General features: G+C 39.2%; 2 protein-coding genes across 2 annotated transcripts; both read left to right on the top strand.

The window, feature by feature from the left end:
- The first annotated feature begins 1,870 nt into the window (after positions 1-1,870).
- LOC130718961 (replication protein A 70 kDa DNA-binding subunit C-like) lies at positions 1,871-4,634 on the top strand. Its single transcript, XM_057569617.1, has 10 exons — positions 1,871-2,238; positions 2,407-2,674; positions 2,749-2,845; positions 2,960-3,081; positions 3,154-3,238; positions 3,322-3,457; positions 3,540-3,694; positions 3,781-3,898; positions 4,038-4,229; positions 4,333-4,634. The coding sequence occupies exons 1-10, from the start codon at positions 2,083-2,085 to the stop codon at positions 4,570-4,572; spliced, it is 1,569 nt and encodes a 522-aa protein (XP_057425600.1). The 5' UTR covers positions 1,871-2,082; the 3' UTR covers positions 4,573-4,634.
- A 4,979-nt stretch (positions 4,635-9,613) lies between these two features.
- On the top strand, positions 9,614-10,580 carry LOC130719208 (uncharacterized). The gene is made up of 4 exons (XM_057569841.1): positions 9,614-9,988; positions 10,063-10,159; positions 10,274-10,395; positions 10,468-10,580. Exons 2-4 carry the CDS (start codon positions 10,065-10,067, stop codon positions 10,578-10,580), a joined length of 330 nt encoding a protein of 109 aa, XP_057425824.1. The 5' UTR covers positions 9,614-9,988; positions 10,063-10,064.
- Positions 10,581-15,730: the final 5,150 nt, after the last annotated feature.

The following is a 15,730-nucleotide window of genomic DNA, read 5'->3' as shown; positions in this document are numbered from 1 at the left end:
TCTCCAACACCTATTTCTACCCTTAGCTCAACCAAGTGAGCTACTGAAATTCTGGCAACCGTAGGACAGATGTTCTACCAGATGTCTAAGACATCTTGTATAACATTACTCAAAACACAGTGAATATTGCAGCAAGATAAATGACTGAAAAACTAAAAACACACAGGAAATTGTTAACCCAGTTCGGTGCAATATCACCTACGTCTGGAGGGTTTTCACCCAAGAGAGATAATCCACTAGTATAGAGTAATTGTTTGCAAAAGGTCTCACAAGAACTGCCCCAGTTCAACTACATTTTCTACCTAACTCTACCCGTAGAATATTACTTAGGTCTCCCCCTAAGTATGAGAACTCCATCTCACTCTCTCACACAATCACTGCCACAGTGATTGAACTCAAACACGAGTTACAAAGCCAGATCTCAAGATCACACAGTAAACACTCAACTCTTAGCTCACAACAATTGCATAAAGTTGCTAAGAGAACAAGAACAGTATGAACAAGTTAACCTTTTGCATAAAGCCAGATCTCAAGATCACACAGTAAACAATTGCATAAAGCCAGATCTCAAGATCACACAGTAAACACTCAACTCTTAGCTCACAACAATTGCAAAAGGTTGAAAATGTAAGATCAAGTTTTGATCTAGTAGTACAACTCTATGTTTTGATGATTACAAGTTAACCTTTTGATATGAACAATTGTGGTACTCTAACGTGTTTTTCTGAGTGTGCTATTTACAGGCTCTGACCTCAACTCAATCTCACACAAATCAGAAGCACTGTGTATAAAGAGCAACCCAAGCAACGCTTTCGCATTCACCATGTTCAGTATGAACAGTGGAAAAGCTTCAGAAGTTCTGAAGTTATACAAACTCTGATGTGGACTCAGTCACTAGAAGCTCTGAAGATCCAGAAAGTCTGATAACCAAGAAACACTGAAGGCTCAGATATTCTGATGGTGTAGAAGACTCTGAAGATCCAGAAGCTGATTAGTGAAATTCTGTTGTCCAGAAGCAAGATACTCTGAAGACCATGTTCTTCCCTCTGAGTTCAGAATCAGAAGAAACAATGGTCAGAGGATCTAGGCTTTCCCTCTGACTCTGATCAACCGGCTTCACAAGTTCCAATATGAAGCATTCCCCTGATCAGAAGTCTCCTAGGTTTAAAGGTCAAGTCGCTATCCAAGTACAAAAGCAGCTGTACCTTCCTGACGACCTACCTAACAGTCTCAGACACAGCAGAAGCTGGATTTTCCAGAACTGCCCTCCAACGGTAGCATTTCCCATGCAACGCTCAACCCTAATCCTTGGAGTATATAAAGAGGCTGAAGACTGAAAGAAACGGCTAGAAGCATTCACATACGCGCAAGACAAACTTAAATTCTTCTAAGCTTTCTTTCATCTGAAATTCATTGAGTTTACTATTAGCTTTTTAGAAGCAAATCTCTTGTAAACAATTCCTTGATAAACAGTTTGTTTAGTTCCTTTAGGAGATCAAGGTTGATCGGATCCTAGAGAAGACTAAGAGAGTGAATCTTAGTGTGAGCTAAGTCAGTGTAATTGTTAGTCACTTGTAAGTTTCAAGTGCAGCTGTAACTCTTACCTGATTAGTGGATTGCCTTCATTCTAAGAAGGAAGAAATCACCTTAACGGGTGGACTGGAGTAGCTTGAGTGATTTATCAAGTGAACCAGGATAAAATCCTTGTGTGCTTTTCTATCTCTTATCTTTAGCACTTAAGTTCTCGAAAGATTTGTCAAAATCTTTAAGGTGGAAGTTTTGTACTGAAAACGTTATTCAAACCCCCCCTTTCTACCGTTTTTCATACCTTCAGAAAAGTGATCAGTGATTTTTTGCTGAACCTTTTAGAGGAAATCTTTGTCATTTACCTTTTTGTTGGTGTTAACTTTTTGGAAAACTTTTTTAATGTTTTGTGAGAAAAAAACTTTTATGGGGTTCATTTGCTTTTGATCATGGGTATAAAAGGGACTGGTGTTGAATGGATATCAGGCATAAACGTTCAACATTATTCTGAGAACAAAAATTTGTGTCTTTAAATTGGTAATTCGTTTTTGGTTTTTGATGGCATCGTCTGTTGCAATTGATCCCGTTGTGACCCTGTGCCCTCCAAATCACAATTGGAGGATCAAAGTGAGAGTTGTTCGACTATGGATTGCTGATGGGTTTGCTGGGGAAAACAAACCTGCTTCAATGGAGTTGATTTTACTGGATCAACATGTATGTGTGATGTTCTTTTACGCTTTGTTTTTTTTTTTTTATTGTTAGTATTGTGATATTGTGATTTTTTTGCTGAATATGTATGTTAATTTTTCTTCATGTCCCTTAGATTGATTTTGTTATTTGATTGTACTTCAGATAATAATGTAATATTATGTGTCATTTTAGGGTGGAAAAATCCAAGCAACTGTGAGGAAGCTCATGTTTAGGAAGTGGGGTGAACAATTCGTGGAAGGAAATGTTTATATCATTACATTTTTTCACTTGATCCCCAATTTGGGTGCCTATCGACCTACTGATCATCCTTTTAGGATTCTTTTTAATCCTAAAACTAAGATCATTCCAGCTGAGAGTAGCATTATCCCAAGGTGGGGATTTTCTCTGAAGGATTCTGCTCAACTTAATGATGATGGCTTCCAGACGGAATACTTAGTTGGTGGGTGTTTTTTAACAATGAGCCTAGGCTATAGATTTTGTTTGAAATTTTCTCATCCAAATATTTCGATGTAGATATGATTGGTTTGTTGACAGCTACCTCTGAGGAAAGGACTTATGTCAAGGATGACATTGTTACAAAGATGATGTTGCTTGAAATTAGTGATGACAAGTATGGCCTATCGTTATTTAAGAAGGATTTCAATATTTGCTTCAGCCTTCTGTTGTAAGTTATTTCCTGTTACTATTTTGTATTTATATGTGTGTTTATTTTATTTTTTAACAGAGGAAAACTGGAGTGTGCCCTTTTTGGAGAGTATGTTCAGATTGTATTGGACTACCTTAGTTCTAATCCTTTGGAAAAGCCTGTTGTGGTTCTCCAGCTTGCAAAGCTTAAGTCATTTAGAGGTACTTTTTTATTTATACAAGGAATGATAATCATATTGGATTTCCACTTAATTTCTGTTGTTTTTATTACAGGTAAGAATGTTCTTCAGAATGTAATGAAAGCATCGAGGATTATCTTTAATCCTGAGGTTGCTGAAGCTGAATCTTTGATGGACCGGTTAGTTTTGAGATGTTTGTTATTTGTAATTTTTAGGTTGACTTGTTTCTGAATTTTCTGATTTGTCTTTTGTTTTATTGTAGCATATCTGGCCTTAATATGCAGCCCAATCAACCTGTGGGGCATATTATTTCTCCTAATCCTTCTGTTCCAATTTTTGAAGATTTTATGAACAACTATCCTAAGAAAACTATATGTGCTTTGAATGAAACTACTGAGGTATTTTGCTATTTTTGTTTTCCAGATTTAAGGTTATTGGTTGTGCAAAGTTAATAGGGTTATTTCTCTGGTTTGTTTGCAGGATGGATTGTTTATTGTTTATGGAACTGTGGTTGGGTTGTTGCAAGATGATCCATGGTGGTATTTTGCATGCAAGTGTCACAAAGCTGTGACTTTTGATGATGGATTATATTTCTGCCCCGGTTGCTGTAAGCATGTTATGGATGTTTCTGCAAGGTGCTGTTCTTGTGACCTGAAATATGAATAGTGTTAACTTTAATTGAATTTTTGATATTTTTAGTAACCAATTTTTTGCTTTGTAGATACAAGATTAAGCTTGAGGTGTTTGATGGCACTGATTCTGGAAATTTTTTGTTGTTTGACTCTGATGCTCATCATCTCATTAAGAAGTCTTGCAAGGATATGTTGGGAAATTTGAAGGTATCCATTTTATTTTTGTCAGATTGGATAACCCGCAAGTAAATAATAACATGGAACACAATTTGTGGCAGATGTGAATGCTTATTTTAATATATTTTGTTCTTGTGTATAATGAATGAATTTCATTTTCTTATTGTAGGATCCTAAATCTGCTGAGATTACTCCCTTGATGGAAGAACAATTGGTAGGGAAAGAATTGCTGTTTAAGGTGGAGAAGAAATCTAATAATTTTTTCCAGTTTGATGACTCTTATTGTGTGAAGCGTATTTGTGATGATCCTTCTATTATAGAAGCCTTTAAGGCAATTTCTGCTGCCCAGACTTCAAATTTGGTAAACCATTGAATAGATTAATTTTGTTTTCAATGGGTTTTCTTGTGTTTATTTGGAATTTGGAATTGATTTCTGACTGATGATATATTTTGATGATGTTTAGGCTAGGTGCCCCACTCCTTTGACTGTTGTTAATTCTGCTGGAGATAAGGTAGCAGTTGAGGACCCCTCTGAGTCCTGTGTGGTTTTATCCCCTGAGGTTCTAACCCCTTCTCTTGGTAGTGATCCTTCATATGTGGGAAGCTCTGCTAACATTTTCAAGAGGAAGGCTGATGAAGATTGTAAGAAACCTCCAACTGTTCCTAAACTAAAGATGAAGAATGTCAAAGTGGAGAAGAAGTAGTTATATTAGTATGAAATAATAACCAGTGTAGTGTGCTTCTTTTGATCTATGGGTCATCTAGCAGTTTGGTGGTTTCTCTTTTGTGGTATGTGTGATGATAATGGCATGGGTATATTTTGGGAGTTATTATGGCCTATTGTAAAATAGGAGTTTGGTGTTGTGGTTAAGTATGTTACTAAGTACTATGGTTATGTAACTTGCACTGGTTTGCAACTATGTTGCAGTTGTTAATTAATGAAATATGTTGTTGTGTATTCTTTGTGACTTTTTATATTTTCTATATTTGGTTAGTGTACAATAGAAGAACATTATAATTAGAAATAATGTTTAATGTTTAATTGGTTAAAATACAATATATTTACATTGTGAAGCTGATTGATCAGAGACAGAGGGAAAGCACAGATCCTCTGACCGTTGTATCTTCTGATTCTCAACTCAGAGGGAAGTACATGGTCTTCCGAGCTTCTTGCTTCTGAACATCAGAGCCTTCACTCTTCAGAGTCTGGATTGTCAGAGTCTTCTACACCATTAGAGCTTCTGAGTCGTCAGAGTCGTTAGAGGAATTCCTTGCCTTTGTGGAGGAAGTACAAGAGCTCAGCCAGTTTGAACTGAAGCTGCTGGAAGAGAAAGAAATCATAGAAAAGAAGCTCAAGACTTCAGAAGAAACTCTGGAGAGGGATGAGCTAAAAGACAGTCTCAACAACATCCAGTATTCACTGGATCGTCTGGAGAAGAAGAGGTCAGAGCAGCGCCAGGAGTGCAGAAGAATGAGGAGGGATCCTCCATTATAGACTTTAGAAAAAGAAAATGTATGATGTAAACATATGATGATTATGAATAAAGAAAATATTTTGCAAGCACAGAGTGACAAATATATATATATATATATATATATATATATATATGCATATACATATACATATATAATCACAAACGAACAAAGCAAAATAAAAAAAGAACTAAAAATTAAACAGAAGTTAAAATCAAACAAAGTTAAGAGGGAAAAACGAAGAGATCCTAAAGCTAAGGTTTATCAGTGCGACGCAGAAGTTCCATCATCATTTGCTTCATGTCAATCAGCATGGACTCATGAATATCAAGACGTTGTTCCATGATGTCGAGTCTGGACGAGCTTGACTGTGTAGAACTGGAAGGAACATTCTGAGCAGCTTGAGGAGCTGGAATGGAAGCAGAAGCAACAGGAGTAAAAACCATTGGTGCAAGTGCTTGGCATCTAAGTGCTTCAGCTTTAGCTTCAAGTCTTTCTGCCTCTAACCGAGCTTGTTCAGCTTGAGCTGCTGTTTGACGTGCAGCTTCTTCTGCTTGTTCTTTCTTTCTTCTGGCCTCTTCAATAGCTTCAAGAAGCTTATGTCTCTGTTGTTGTTCATGAAGAGCCACTCTTCTGGCAAACCTCTGCTTAGCAGCTGCTATACTCTGATCCCTTTCAGCAATGAGATGACTCATCATAGCAGGGACCTGAGCAACTAACCAAGTACTCAGATTATCCCATTCCTCAGCAACAGAGTCAGGATTCTCACTCAGGTCAGTGTGACCTTGCACGTTGCGTAGCATCAAAGAAGCTTCTTGATTAAACACATTGATGCACTCGGAGAGAGAGGTGGGTCTGAGGTGAGTGTAGGGAACTATGGAGAGGTATTGGTCTGGAGAGGTTGGGTGATTGCTGCTGTGTGCCTCAGAAACACCTTGAGGAGAGCCAATGTTAAAGTTTTTGAACATGTTGTACAGATGCATCAAGGTGAGGTTCAGAGGTTTCAACCAGAGGATTGGGTGATCTAACCGAAGAGTGGTTAGACACAGATTGTTCTGGGTCTGGTTGAACTGGCTCTTGTTGGATAGGGTCAGGTTGAGCCTGTTGAGCTAAAGGGTCTGCCTCATGTAAAGGATTGGCCAAGATAGCTTCATCTGGGTCAACTAGATGTTCAGGTCTAGGGCCAGGATATCTCCTAGGGCTTGGACAAGTGAGGTAATACTCTTCTAGGGAAGACACCTTTTCTTTTCTGACCTCCATGAATTTCCGAATGGATTCAGAGTTGTTGGAAGGGGAGGAGTCAGCAACATTGATTGGGAATGATACAGGTGTCCAGACACTTGATGAATCTGTATCAGTGGTTCTGGCAACCAGACGTTCTGATGCTCTGGGGACAGAGTGATCAGAAGTTCTGTGTTCAGGTTCTGGTTGGTTAAGTTCTGGTTGGTCAGGGATGATGGGTTCAGAAGTTAATGGGTTGTATTGGATGGTGATAGGTGAGGTTGGATCAGAGGGTCCGGTAGGTTGGTTCTGAAGCATATTCCAGAGAGGTGCTTCATTTGGAGAAGGTTGGAAAAATGAAGACCTTGGTGAATTGGGTGGTGAAGTGGTTTGTGTGGCTGGTTGGGACTCTGGGATAGGAGTGAGTGGGTTGGAGGAATGTTTCAGCATAGCAGAGATGGGGAGTGCATCAAATGTATCTAAATCATCATGAGAAGCAATAGCAGACTTACTTGATGATCGTGCTGAAGACCGAGTCACTCTGACAGGAGTCTCATTCCTTCTGATCACTTGAGCAGCAGGTTCCACATTTGTAGGCTTAACCACAAGTCTGACTTGTTTCTTCTTTTTCTTAGGACCAATGTTATCATCACCACCAGCATCAGGCTTGATGGTTTCATCATGTTTCCTCTTTGGCTGGTCAGCCTTATTCTTCTTCTTCTGAGAGCCATCAGATTCCTCAGAGGATTCTTCTAAGACCATCTTCCTCTTAACTTTCCTCTTGGGAGGAGAGTCAAACTCTTGAGCTGGCGGCAGTCTTCGGAAGAATTCATCTAGATCAATTTCAAAGCCTTGAGCCCTTAGGTCTTCAACATAGAACCTAATAGCTTCTGGGTTGTCTGCCTGTGTCCACAGAGGGTAGTCATTCAGAGGCACCCTTCTCTTTCTGATTTCAGAAGATGTGTCTTCATGAGATGGGGCGATTTTGTTCTTGACCAGACCCATCTTCTTTAGAGAATTGGCAGTGAAGACATCACTGACAATGGTGGTCAGATCCTCTATGCATCCGGCGTTGACCAGATCTTGCACAAGGTTGCTCTCAATGAAGAGATCTGATAGCAATCTTCCAAAAGGGATATACTTGATTGCTGATTTGATGGAGGCAGTAGTTCTGGACTTCTTGATACACTCCTTCAAGTAAGAGAATAGGAAGAAGGGGAGGCAGATCTTCGTCTTGTCTTGGATGAAAAACAACATTGCCTTCTGGTTGAAGTTGATGTAATCTGGGGAACTGCCCTTTGGTCTCTTGTTGATACAGTTGAGCAGAATCTTGTGCCAGATTCTGAGCTTGGGATGAAGGTCCAGCACCTTGTAATCAGTCTTGCCCGGTTTGTATGTGGTGTACAGGGCCTTGTTGGTCTCATCCTTCGTTCTGGGTTTCAGCATCGATTCAGTGAGTTGAAATCGATACCCATTTGCATACTCTGCACCCAGTAGGTTCACGAATGATTTCTCTGTAACTATGATCCTCCTTCCAAGAACGTGGGATACCACTTGAGTGTCATCGCAGTCAGCGTGTTTCCAGAATTCCTTGACCAATTTGTCATACACCGGTCCTCGAAGCCTGTTGAAGTAATTTTCCCAGCCTTGAACACGGACTTCAGGACGAATGTCATACCCATTTGTAGCAAGATTGTCTAGGTCGAATCTCCATTCTGCCAGTACTTGAAGTTCTTCAGGAGCATACACACAATGAACGGCACAAGCCCGTTCTGCAATCGGAATTACTTGCTCTTGACCTTGATCAGGAGCTTCAGGACCCATTTGGCCTGTAGCTTGACCCACTACCATTTGAGGGAAACTTGTTGCTTCAGCGGCTTCACTTCTGGTTTGTCTCACCATTGTTGGAGCGGTTGAAGGTTTTGGGTAGAAGATGAAGGTTAAAGATGAATAGAGAGCGAGAGAGAGATCGTGGGTAAGCGGTTTTGGAAAAAACAGAAGAGAGAGAGTAAAAATCGTAAGTGTAGGAGATCGTGTGTGTATAGTGGGTTTTGTCAAATAACCGTTGTTGATCAAAAGGTAAATTTAAAATCAACGGTTAAAAATTAAAGACATGATAGTAACAGTAAATACACGTATCACACACAGGAGAGAAGCACATGTACACACATCATGACAGACTGTCACACGGGCACAAGGAACTATGCATCAGAGATACTGACACACGTGTTACTGTCTCAGCTTCAGAGTCAGCACCAATGGGTACATACACTCTGATGGAGTTACCTTCTGGACTAGACATCTTCTGATCAAGAAGTATCATAGTCAGAGTTCTGATCGATCTTCACTCTGGACAAAAGTCCATATTCAGATTTTTCAGAATAAAATTAAATCTATCCTCTGCTAAGGGCTTTGTAAAGATATCTGCCCATTGATGGTCAGTATCAATAAACTTCAGAAGAAGTACGCCCTTCTGTACATAATCTCTAATAAAGTGATACTTGTGCTTTGCCCTTGAATGTAAGATAGGATTCTTACTCAATGATATTGCAGCAGTGTTATCACAATAGATTGGGATATTGCTCTCAAGGATCTGATAGTCCTCCAGCTGATGTTTCATCCAGAGCATCTGGGTGCTGCATATTGCTGCTGAGATATATTCTGCCTCTGCAGTTGATAGAGCAATTGTTGATTGCCTCTTGCTTGCCCATGAGACTAAATTGCTTCCCAGAAATTAACAATTTCGAGAAGTGCTTTTTCTCTCTGTTCTATCTCCAGCATAATCAACATCACAATAACCTGAAAGCTTATACTCTGATGTTTTCTTATACATCAAGCCAAGGTTAGTGGTGCCTTTCAGATACCTTAGGATCCTCTTAACAGCACATAAGTGAACACTAAATAATATATCTGGCCTAGATGCAGTTAAGTATAGAAGTGAACCTATCATACCACGATAGAGCAAGCAAGAAGCAAAATTTTTCTACACTAAATAATCATATTGTTCTTTTACGCTTTGTTTTTTTTTTTATTGTTAGTATTGTGATATTGTGATTTTTTTGCTGAATATGTATGTTAATTTTTCTTCATGTCCCTTAGATTGATTTTGTTATTTGATTGTACTTCAGATAATAATGTAATATTATGTGTCATTTTAGGGTGGAAAAATCCAAGCAACTGTGAGGAAGCTCATGTTTAGGAAGTGGGGTGAACAATTCGTGGAAGGAAATGTTTATATCATTACATTTTTTCACTTGATCCCCAATTTGGGTGCCTATCGACCTACTGATCATCCTTTTAGGATTCTTTTTAATCCTAAAACTAAGATCATTCCAGCTGAGAGTAGCATTATCCCAAGGTGGGGATTTTCTCTGAAGGATTCTGCTTAACTTAATGATGATGGCTTCCAGACGGAATACTTAGTTGGTGGGTGTTTTTTAACAATGAGCCTAGGCTATAGATTTTGTTTGAAATTTTCTCATCCAAATATTTCGATGTAGATATGATTGGTTTGTTGACAGCTACCTCTGAGGAAAGGACTTATGTCAAGGATGACATTGTTACAAAGATGATGTTGCTTGAAATTAGTGATGACAAGTATGGCCTATCGTTATTTAAGAAGGATTTCAATATTTGCTTCAGCCTTCTGTTGTAAGTTATTTCCTGTTACTATTTTGTATTTATATGTGTGTTTATTTTATTTTTTAACAGAGGAAAACTGGAGTGTGCCCTTTTTGGAGAGTATGTTCAGATTGTATTGGACTACCTTAGTTCTAATCCTTTGGAAAAGCCTGTTGTGGTTCTCCAGCTTGCAAAGCTTAAGTCATTTAGAGGTACTTTTTTATTTATACAAGGAATGATAATCATATTGGATTTCCACTTAATTTCTGTTGTTTTTATTACAGGTAAGAATGTTCTTCAGAATGTAATGAAAGCATCGAGGATTATCTTTAATCCTGAGGTTGCTGAAGCTGAATCTTTGATGGACCGATTAGTTTTGAGATGTTGTTATTTGTAATTTTTAGGTTGACTTGTTTCTGAATTTTCTGATTTGTCTTTTGTTTTATTGTAGCATATCTGGCCTTAATATGCAGCCCAATCAACCTGTGGGGCATATTATTTCTCCTAATCCTTCTGTTCCAATTTTGAAGATTTTATGAACAACTATCCTAAGAAAACTATATGTGCTTTGAATGAAACTACTGAGGTATTTTGCTATTTTTGTTTTCCAGATTTAAGGTTATTGGTTGTGCAAAGTTAATAGGGTTATTTCTCTGGTTGTTTGCAGGATGGATTGTTTATTGTTTATGGAACTGTGGTTGGTTTGTTGCAAGATGATCCATGGTGGTATTTTGCATGCAAGTGTCACAAAGCTGTGACTTTTGATGATGGATTATATTTCTGCCCCGGTTGCTGTAAGCATGTTATGGATGTTTCTGCAAGGTGCTGTTCTTGTGACCTGAAATATGAAAAATGTTAACTTTAATTGAATTTTGATATTGTTAGCAACCAATTTTTTGCTTTTTAGTACAAGATTAAGCTTGAGGTGTTTGATGGCACTGATTCTGGAAATTTTCTGTTGTTTGACTCTGATGCTCATCATCTCATTAAGAAGTCTTGCAAGGATATGTTGGGAAATTTGAAGTATCCATTTTATTTTTGTCAGATTAGATAAACTCGCAAGTAAATAATAACATGAACACAATTTGTGGCAGATGTGAATGCTTATTTTAATATATTTTGTTCTTGTGTATAATGAATGAATGAATTTCATTTTATTATTGTAGGATCCTAAATCTGCTGAGATTACTCCCTTGATGGAAGAACAATTGGTAGGGAAAATTGCTGTTTAAGGTGGAGAAGAAATCTAATAATTTTTTCCAGTTTGATGACTCTTATTGTGTGAAGCGTATTTGTGATGATCCTTCTATTATAGAAGCCTTTAAGGCAATTTCTGCTTCCCAGACTTCAAATTTGGTAAACCATTGAATAGATTAATTTTGTTTTCAATGGGTTTTCTTTTGTTTATTTGGAATTTGGAATTGAATTTCTGACTGATGATATATTTTTGATGATGTTTAGGCTAGGTGCCCCACTCCTTTGACTGGTTGTTAATTCTGCTGGAGATAAGGTAGCAGTTGAGGACCCCTCTGAGTCCTGTGTGGGTTTATCCCCTGAGGTTCTAACCCCTTCTCTTTAGTGATCCTTCATATGTGGGAAGCTCTGCTAACATTTTCAAGAGGAAGGCTGATGAAGATTGTAAGAAACCTCCAACTGTTCCTAAACTGAAGATGAAGAATGTCAAAGTGGAGAAGAAGGAGTTATATTAGTATGAAATAATAACCAGTGTAGTGTGCTTCTTTTGATCTATGGGTCACCTAGCAGTTTGGTGGTTTCTCTTTTGTGGTTTGTGTGATGATAATGGCATGGGTATATTTGGGATTCTGGCCTATTGTAAAATAGGAGTTTGGTGTTGTGGTTAAGTATTTTTCTAAGTATGTTACTAAGTACTATGGTTATGTAACTTGCACTGGTTTGCAGTTGTTAATTAATGAAATATGTTGTTGTGTATTCTTTGTGACTTTTTATATTTTCTATATTGGTTAGTGTACAATAGAAGAACATTATAATTAGAAATAATGGTTTATGTTTAATTGGTTAAAATACAATATATTTACATTGTGAAGCTGATTGATCAGAGTCAGAGGGAAAGCACAGATCCTTTGACCGTTGTATCTTCTGATTCTGATTCTGAACTCAGAGGGAAGTACATGGTCTTCCGAGTTTCTTGCATCTGAACATCAGAGCCTTCACTCTTCAGAGTCTGTATTGTCAGACTCTTCTACACCATCAGAGCTTCTGAATCGTCAGAGTCTTTTGGTTGTCAGATCTTCTGGATCTCAGAACTTCTGGTGGCTGGTTTCCATATCAGAGTTTGTAAGACTCCAGATCTTCTGAAGCTTTTCAACTGTTCAGAGTGAACATTGAGAATGCGAAAGCGTTGCTTGGGTCAATCTTTATGCACAGTGCTTGATCTTACCATCTCCCCCTTTTTGATGATGACAAAACTAAGATTTTTGATGAACAATTCTTAAACCAATAAACTGAATTCACTCAGAGTTTAGGGATATAGAATAAAACTTATCCTGATGTGAATAGTTTTTTTTTGCCTTTCTGAATTCAAGTTACTGCTTGATTCTGAGCTTAGCTCCCCTGAATCTTATACTTGATGAAAACATTAGAAAAGTCTAGATTCTGAGATAAATAATATTAGAGTTCAGAGTGAATAACTTATGACATAGATGAAATAGTTTAATCAGAGCGCATAAGTAATCCAGAGTCAACGGACAAGGTATCAGAGTATTGGGTATCAGAGTCAAACGGACAAGGTATCAGAGTATTGGTATCAGAGTCAAACTAAAATCACTTCAGAAGAAGTGAAATGTATTCCTTGTATTTGCCCAGTGACACATCTATGGTCATAAAGGTGGAACTCTTAAATTCTCCAAAAGAAAAATAAATCACACTAACACATCTTACACATCAAAAACTGGGTTGTACTCCCCCTTTTTGTCATAAGCAAAAAGCTTGGGGTGTGAAAAACTTAGCTTGAAGTACAAGGTACTCCCCCTTAGAGAAGGTCTAAGTTTGAAGAAAACCAAAACGATGCATGAATCAGAGTTAGGCGAAATAAATAGAAGAGTTAATGCACAAGAAAACGTTTACCACCGGCCAAGGGAGTAAAGAAAAGGGTCAGTTACCAAGAACTTAACCTCGAGAAACTGTAGGAGCATTAACTTTCAGAGAGAAAGTGAAGCCTATATAAAGCGATGGAGAAAGGGGTCAGCTTCACAACTCGAGCACTTTCAACAAAGGAAATATGGCATCATACATGGTAGCACTAGAAGAGCTGAGAAAGAAAGCCTTTGAGGAGGACTTGTTCCTCAACATTAGGCATCCAGAGGGTACAACAACCATCTCAGAGCTAACACGGACACTGTTGGAGAAGGACCTGCATCCAGAGCTGAAGAAAGACTTGAGGGAATTTCTTGCCTTCGTGGAGGAAGTGCAAGAACTCAGCCAGCTCGAACTGAAGCTGCTGGAAGAGAAAGAAATTATAGAGAAGAAGCTCAAGACTTCAGAAGAAATTATGGAGAGGGATGAGCTGAACGTCAATCTTAACAACATCCAGTATTCACTGGATCGTCTGGAGAAGGAGAGGTCAGAGCAGCGCCAAGAGTGCAGAAGAATGAGGAGGGATCCTCCATTCTAGGATTTTAGGAAAAAGAAAAAAATGTATGATGTAAACGCAGTTTATTATGAATAAAGAAAATTTTGCAAACATAATGTCAGATATATTTATATGCATAGATAATCACAAACGACCAAAGTAAAGTAATTAAAAAGAAGGAAACAGAAATTAACGAAATAAAACGAAGTTAAAGAAAAATAAAAGCGAAGAGATTCTAAAGCTAGGGTTTATCAGATCGACGCAGAAGTTCCATCATCATTTGCTTCATTTCGACCAGCATAGACTCATGAGTATTAAGACGTTGTTCCACGGTGTCGAGTCTGGACGAGCTGAATGAGTAGATCTGGAAGGAACATTCTGAGCAGCTTGATTAGCAGGAGTGGAAGCAGAAGCAAACCGAGTAAAAACCACTGGTGCCAGTCTACGGGCTTCAGCTTCAGCTTCAAGTCTCTCTGCCTCTAATCTGCTTGTTCAGCTTGAGCTCGGCCTAGACGTGCAGCTTCTTCTGTTTGCTCTTGCTTTCTTCTGGCCTCTTCAATAGCTTCAAGAAGCTTCTGTCTCTGTTCTTGTTCATGAAGAGCCACCCTTCTAGCAAACCTTTGCTTGGCAGCCTCGATCCTCTGACTTCCCTCTGCATGCAGGAGCTGCATCATAACTGGAACTTGAGCCACTAGCCAAGTGCTCAGGCTGTGCCACTCTTCAGCCACATAGTCAGCATTTTCGCTTAGGTCAGTCTGACCTTGCACATTGCGTAGCATCAAAGAAGCTTCATGATGGAAAATATTGATGCACTCAGAGAGAGATGTGGGTCGGAGGTGAGTGTAAGGAATTATAGAGAGGTTGGTTTCAGGAGAGGCTGGATGATTGCTGCTATGAGCTTCAGAGGCACCTTGTGGAGAGCCAATGTGTTGGACATGAGGTTCAGAGGCTCCAAGGTATGGTTCAGAAGTTGCAACCAGAGGGTTTGGTGATCTAACCGAAGAGTGGTTAGACACAGATTGTTCTGGTTCGGGTTCTGGTTGAACTGGCTCTTGTTGGTCAGGGGCAGGTTGAACTTGTTGAGCCAAAGGGTCTGCCTCATGTAAAGGATTGGCCAAGATAGGTTCATCTGGGTCTACTAGACGTTCAGGTCTAGGGCCAGGATATCTCCTAGGGCTTGGACAAGTGAGATAGTACTCTTCTAAGGTAGACACCTTTTCTTTTCTGACCTCCATGAATTTTCTAATGGATTCAGAGTTATTGGAGGGAGAAGAGTCAGCAACATTAATTGGGAAGGATACAGGTGTATAGGCTGTGGAAGAGTCTGTATCAGTAGTTCTGGGAGCCAGACGTTCTGATGCTCTTGGGACAGAGTGATCAGAGGTTCTGGGTCCAGGTTCTGTTTGGTTGGGCTTGGTTGTTCATGGATGATGGGTTCAGAAGTTAATGGGTTATACTGGATGGTAATAGGTGAGGTTGGAGCAGAGGGTCCGGTGGGTTGGTTCTGAAGCATATTCCAAAGAGGTGCTTCATTTGGAGAAGGTTGGAAAAATGAAGACCTTGGGGAATGTGGTGGAGAGGTGGTTTGTGCAGCTGGTTGGGACTCAGGAATGGGAGTGAGTGGATTTGAAGATTGTTTGAGCAAGGCAGAGATGGGGAGTGCATCAAATAAATTCAAATCATCATCAGAAGCAACTGCAGACTTACTTGATTGTGCTGATGATCTAGTCACTCTGGCAGAGTTTCAACCCTTCTGATCACTTCAGCAGCTGGTTCCACCCGGGTAGGCTTCACCACTATTCTGACCTGCTTCTTCTGCTTCTTGGGAGAAGGAGGACCATCGTCATTATCACCATCGTCACCATCATCAGGCTTGCTGGTTTCATCATGTTTTCTCTTGGATTGACCAGCCTTCTTCCCTTTGTTCAGAGGGACAT

The sequence above is a fragment of the Lotus japonicus genome, chromosome 5, assembly GCF_012489685.1.
Source record: "Lotus japonicus ecotype B-129 chromosome 5, LjGifu_v1.2".
Taxonomy (NCBI): Eukaryota; Viridiplantae; Streptophyta; class Magnoliopsida; order Fabales; family Fabaceae; genus Lotus; species Lotus japonicus.
Note: the sequence above shows the minus strand (reverse complement) of the source record. Positions and strands in the feature narration are given on the sequence as shown.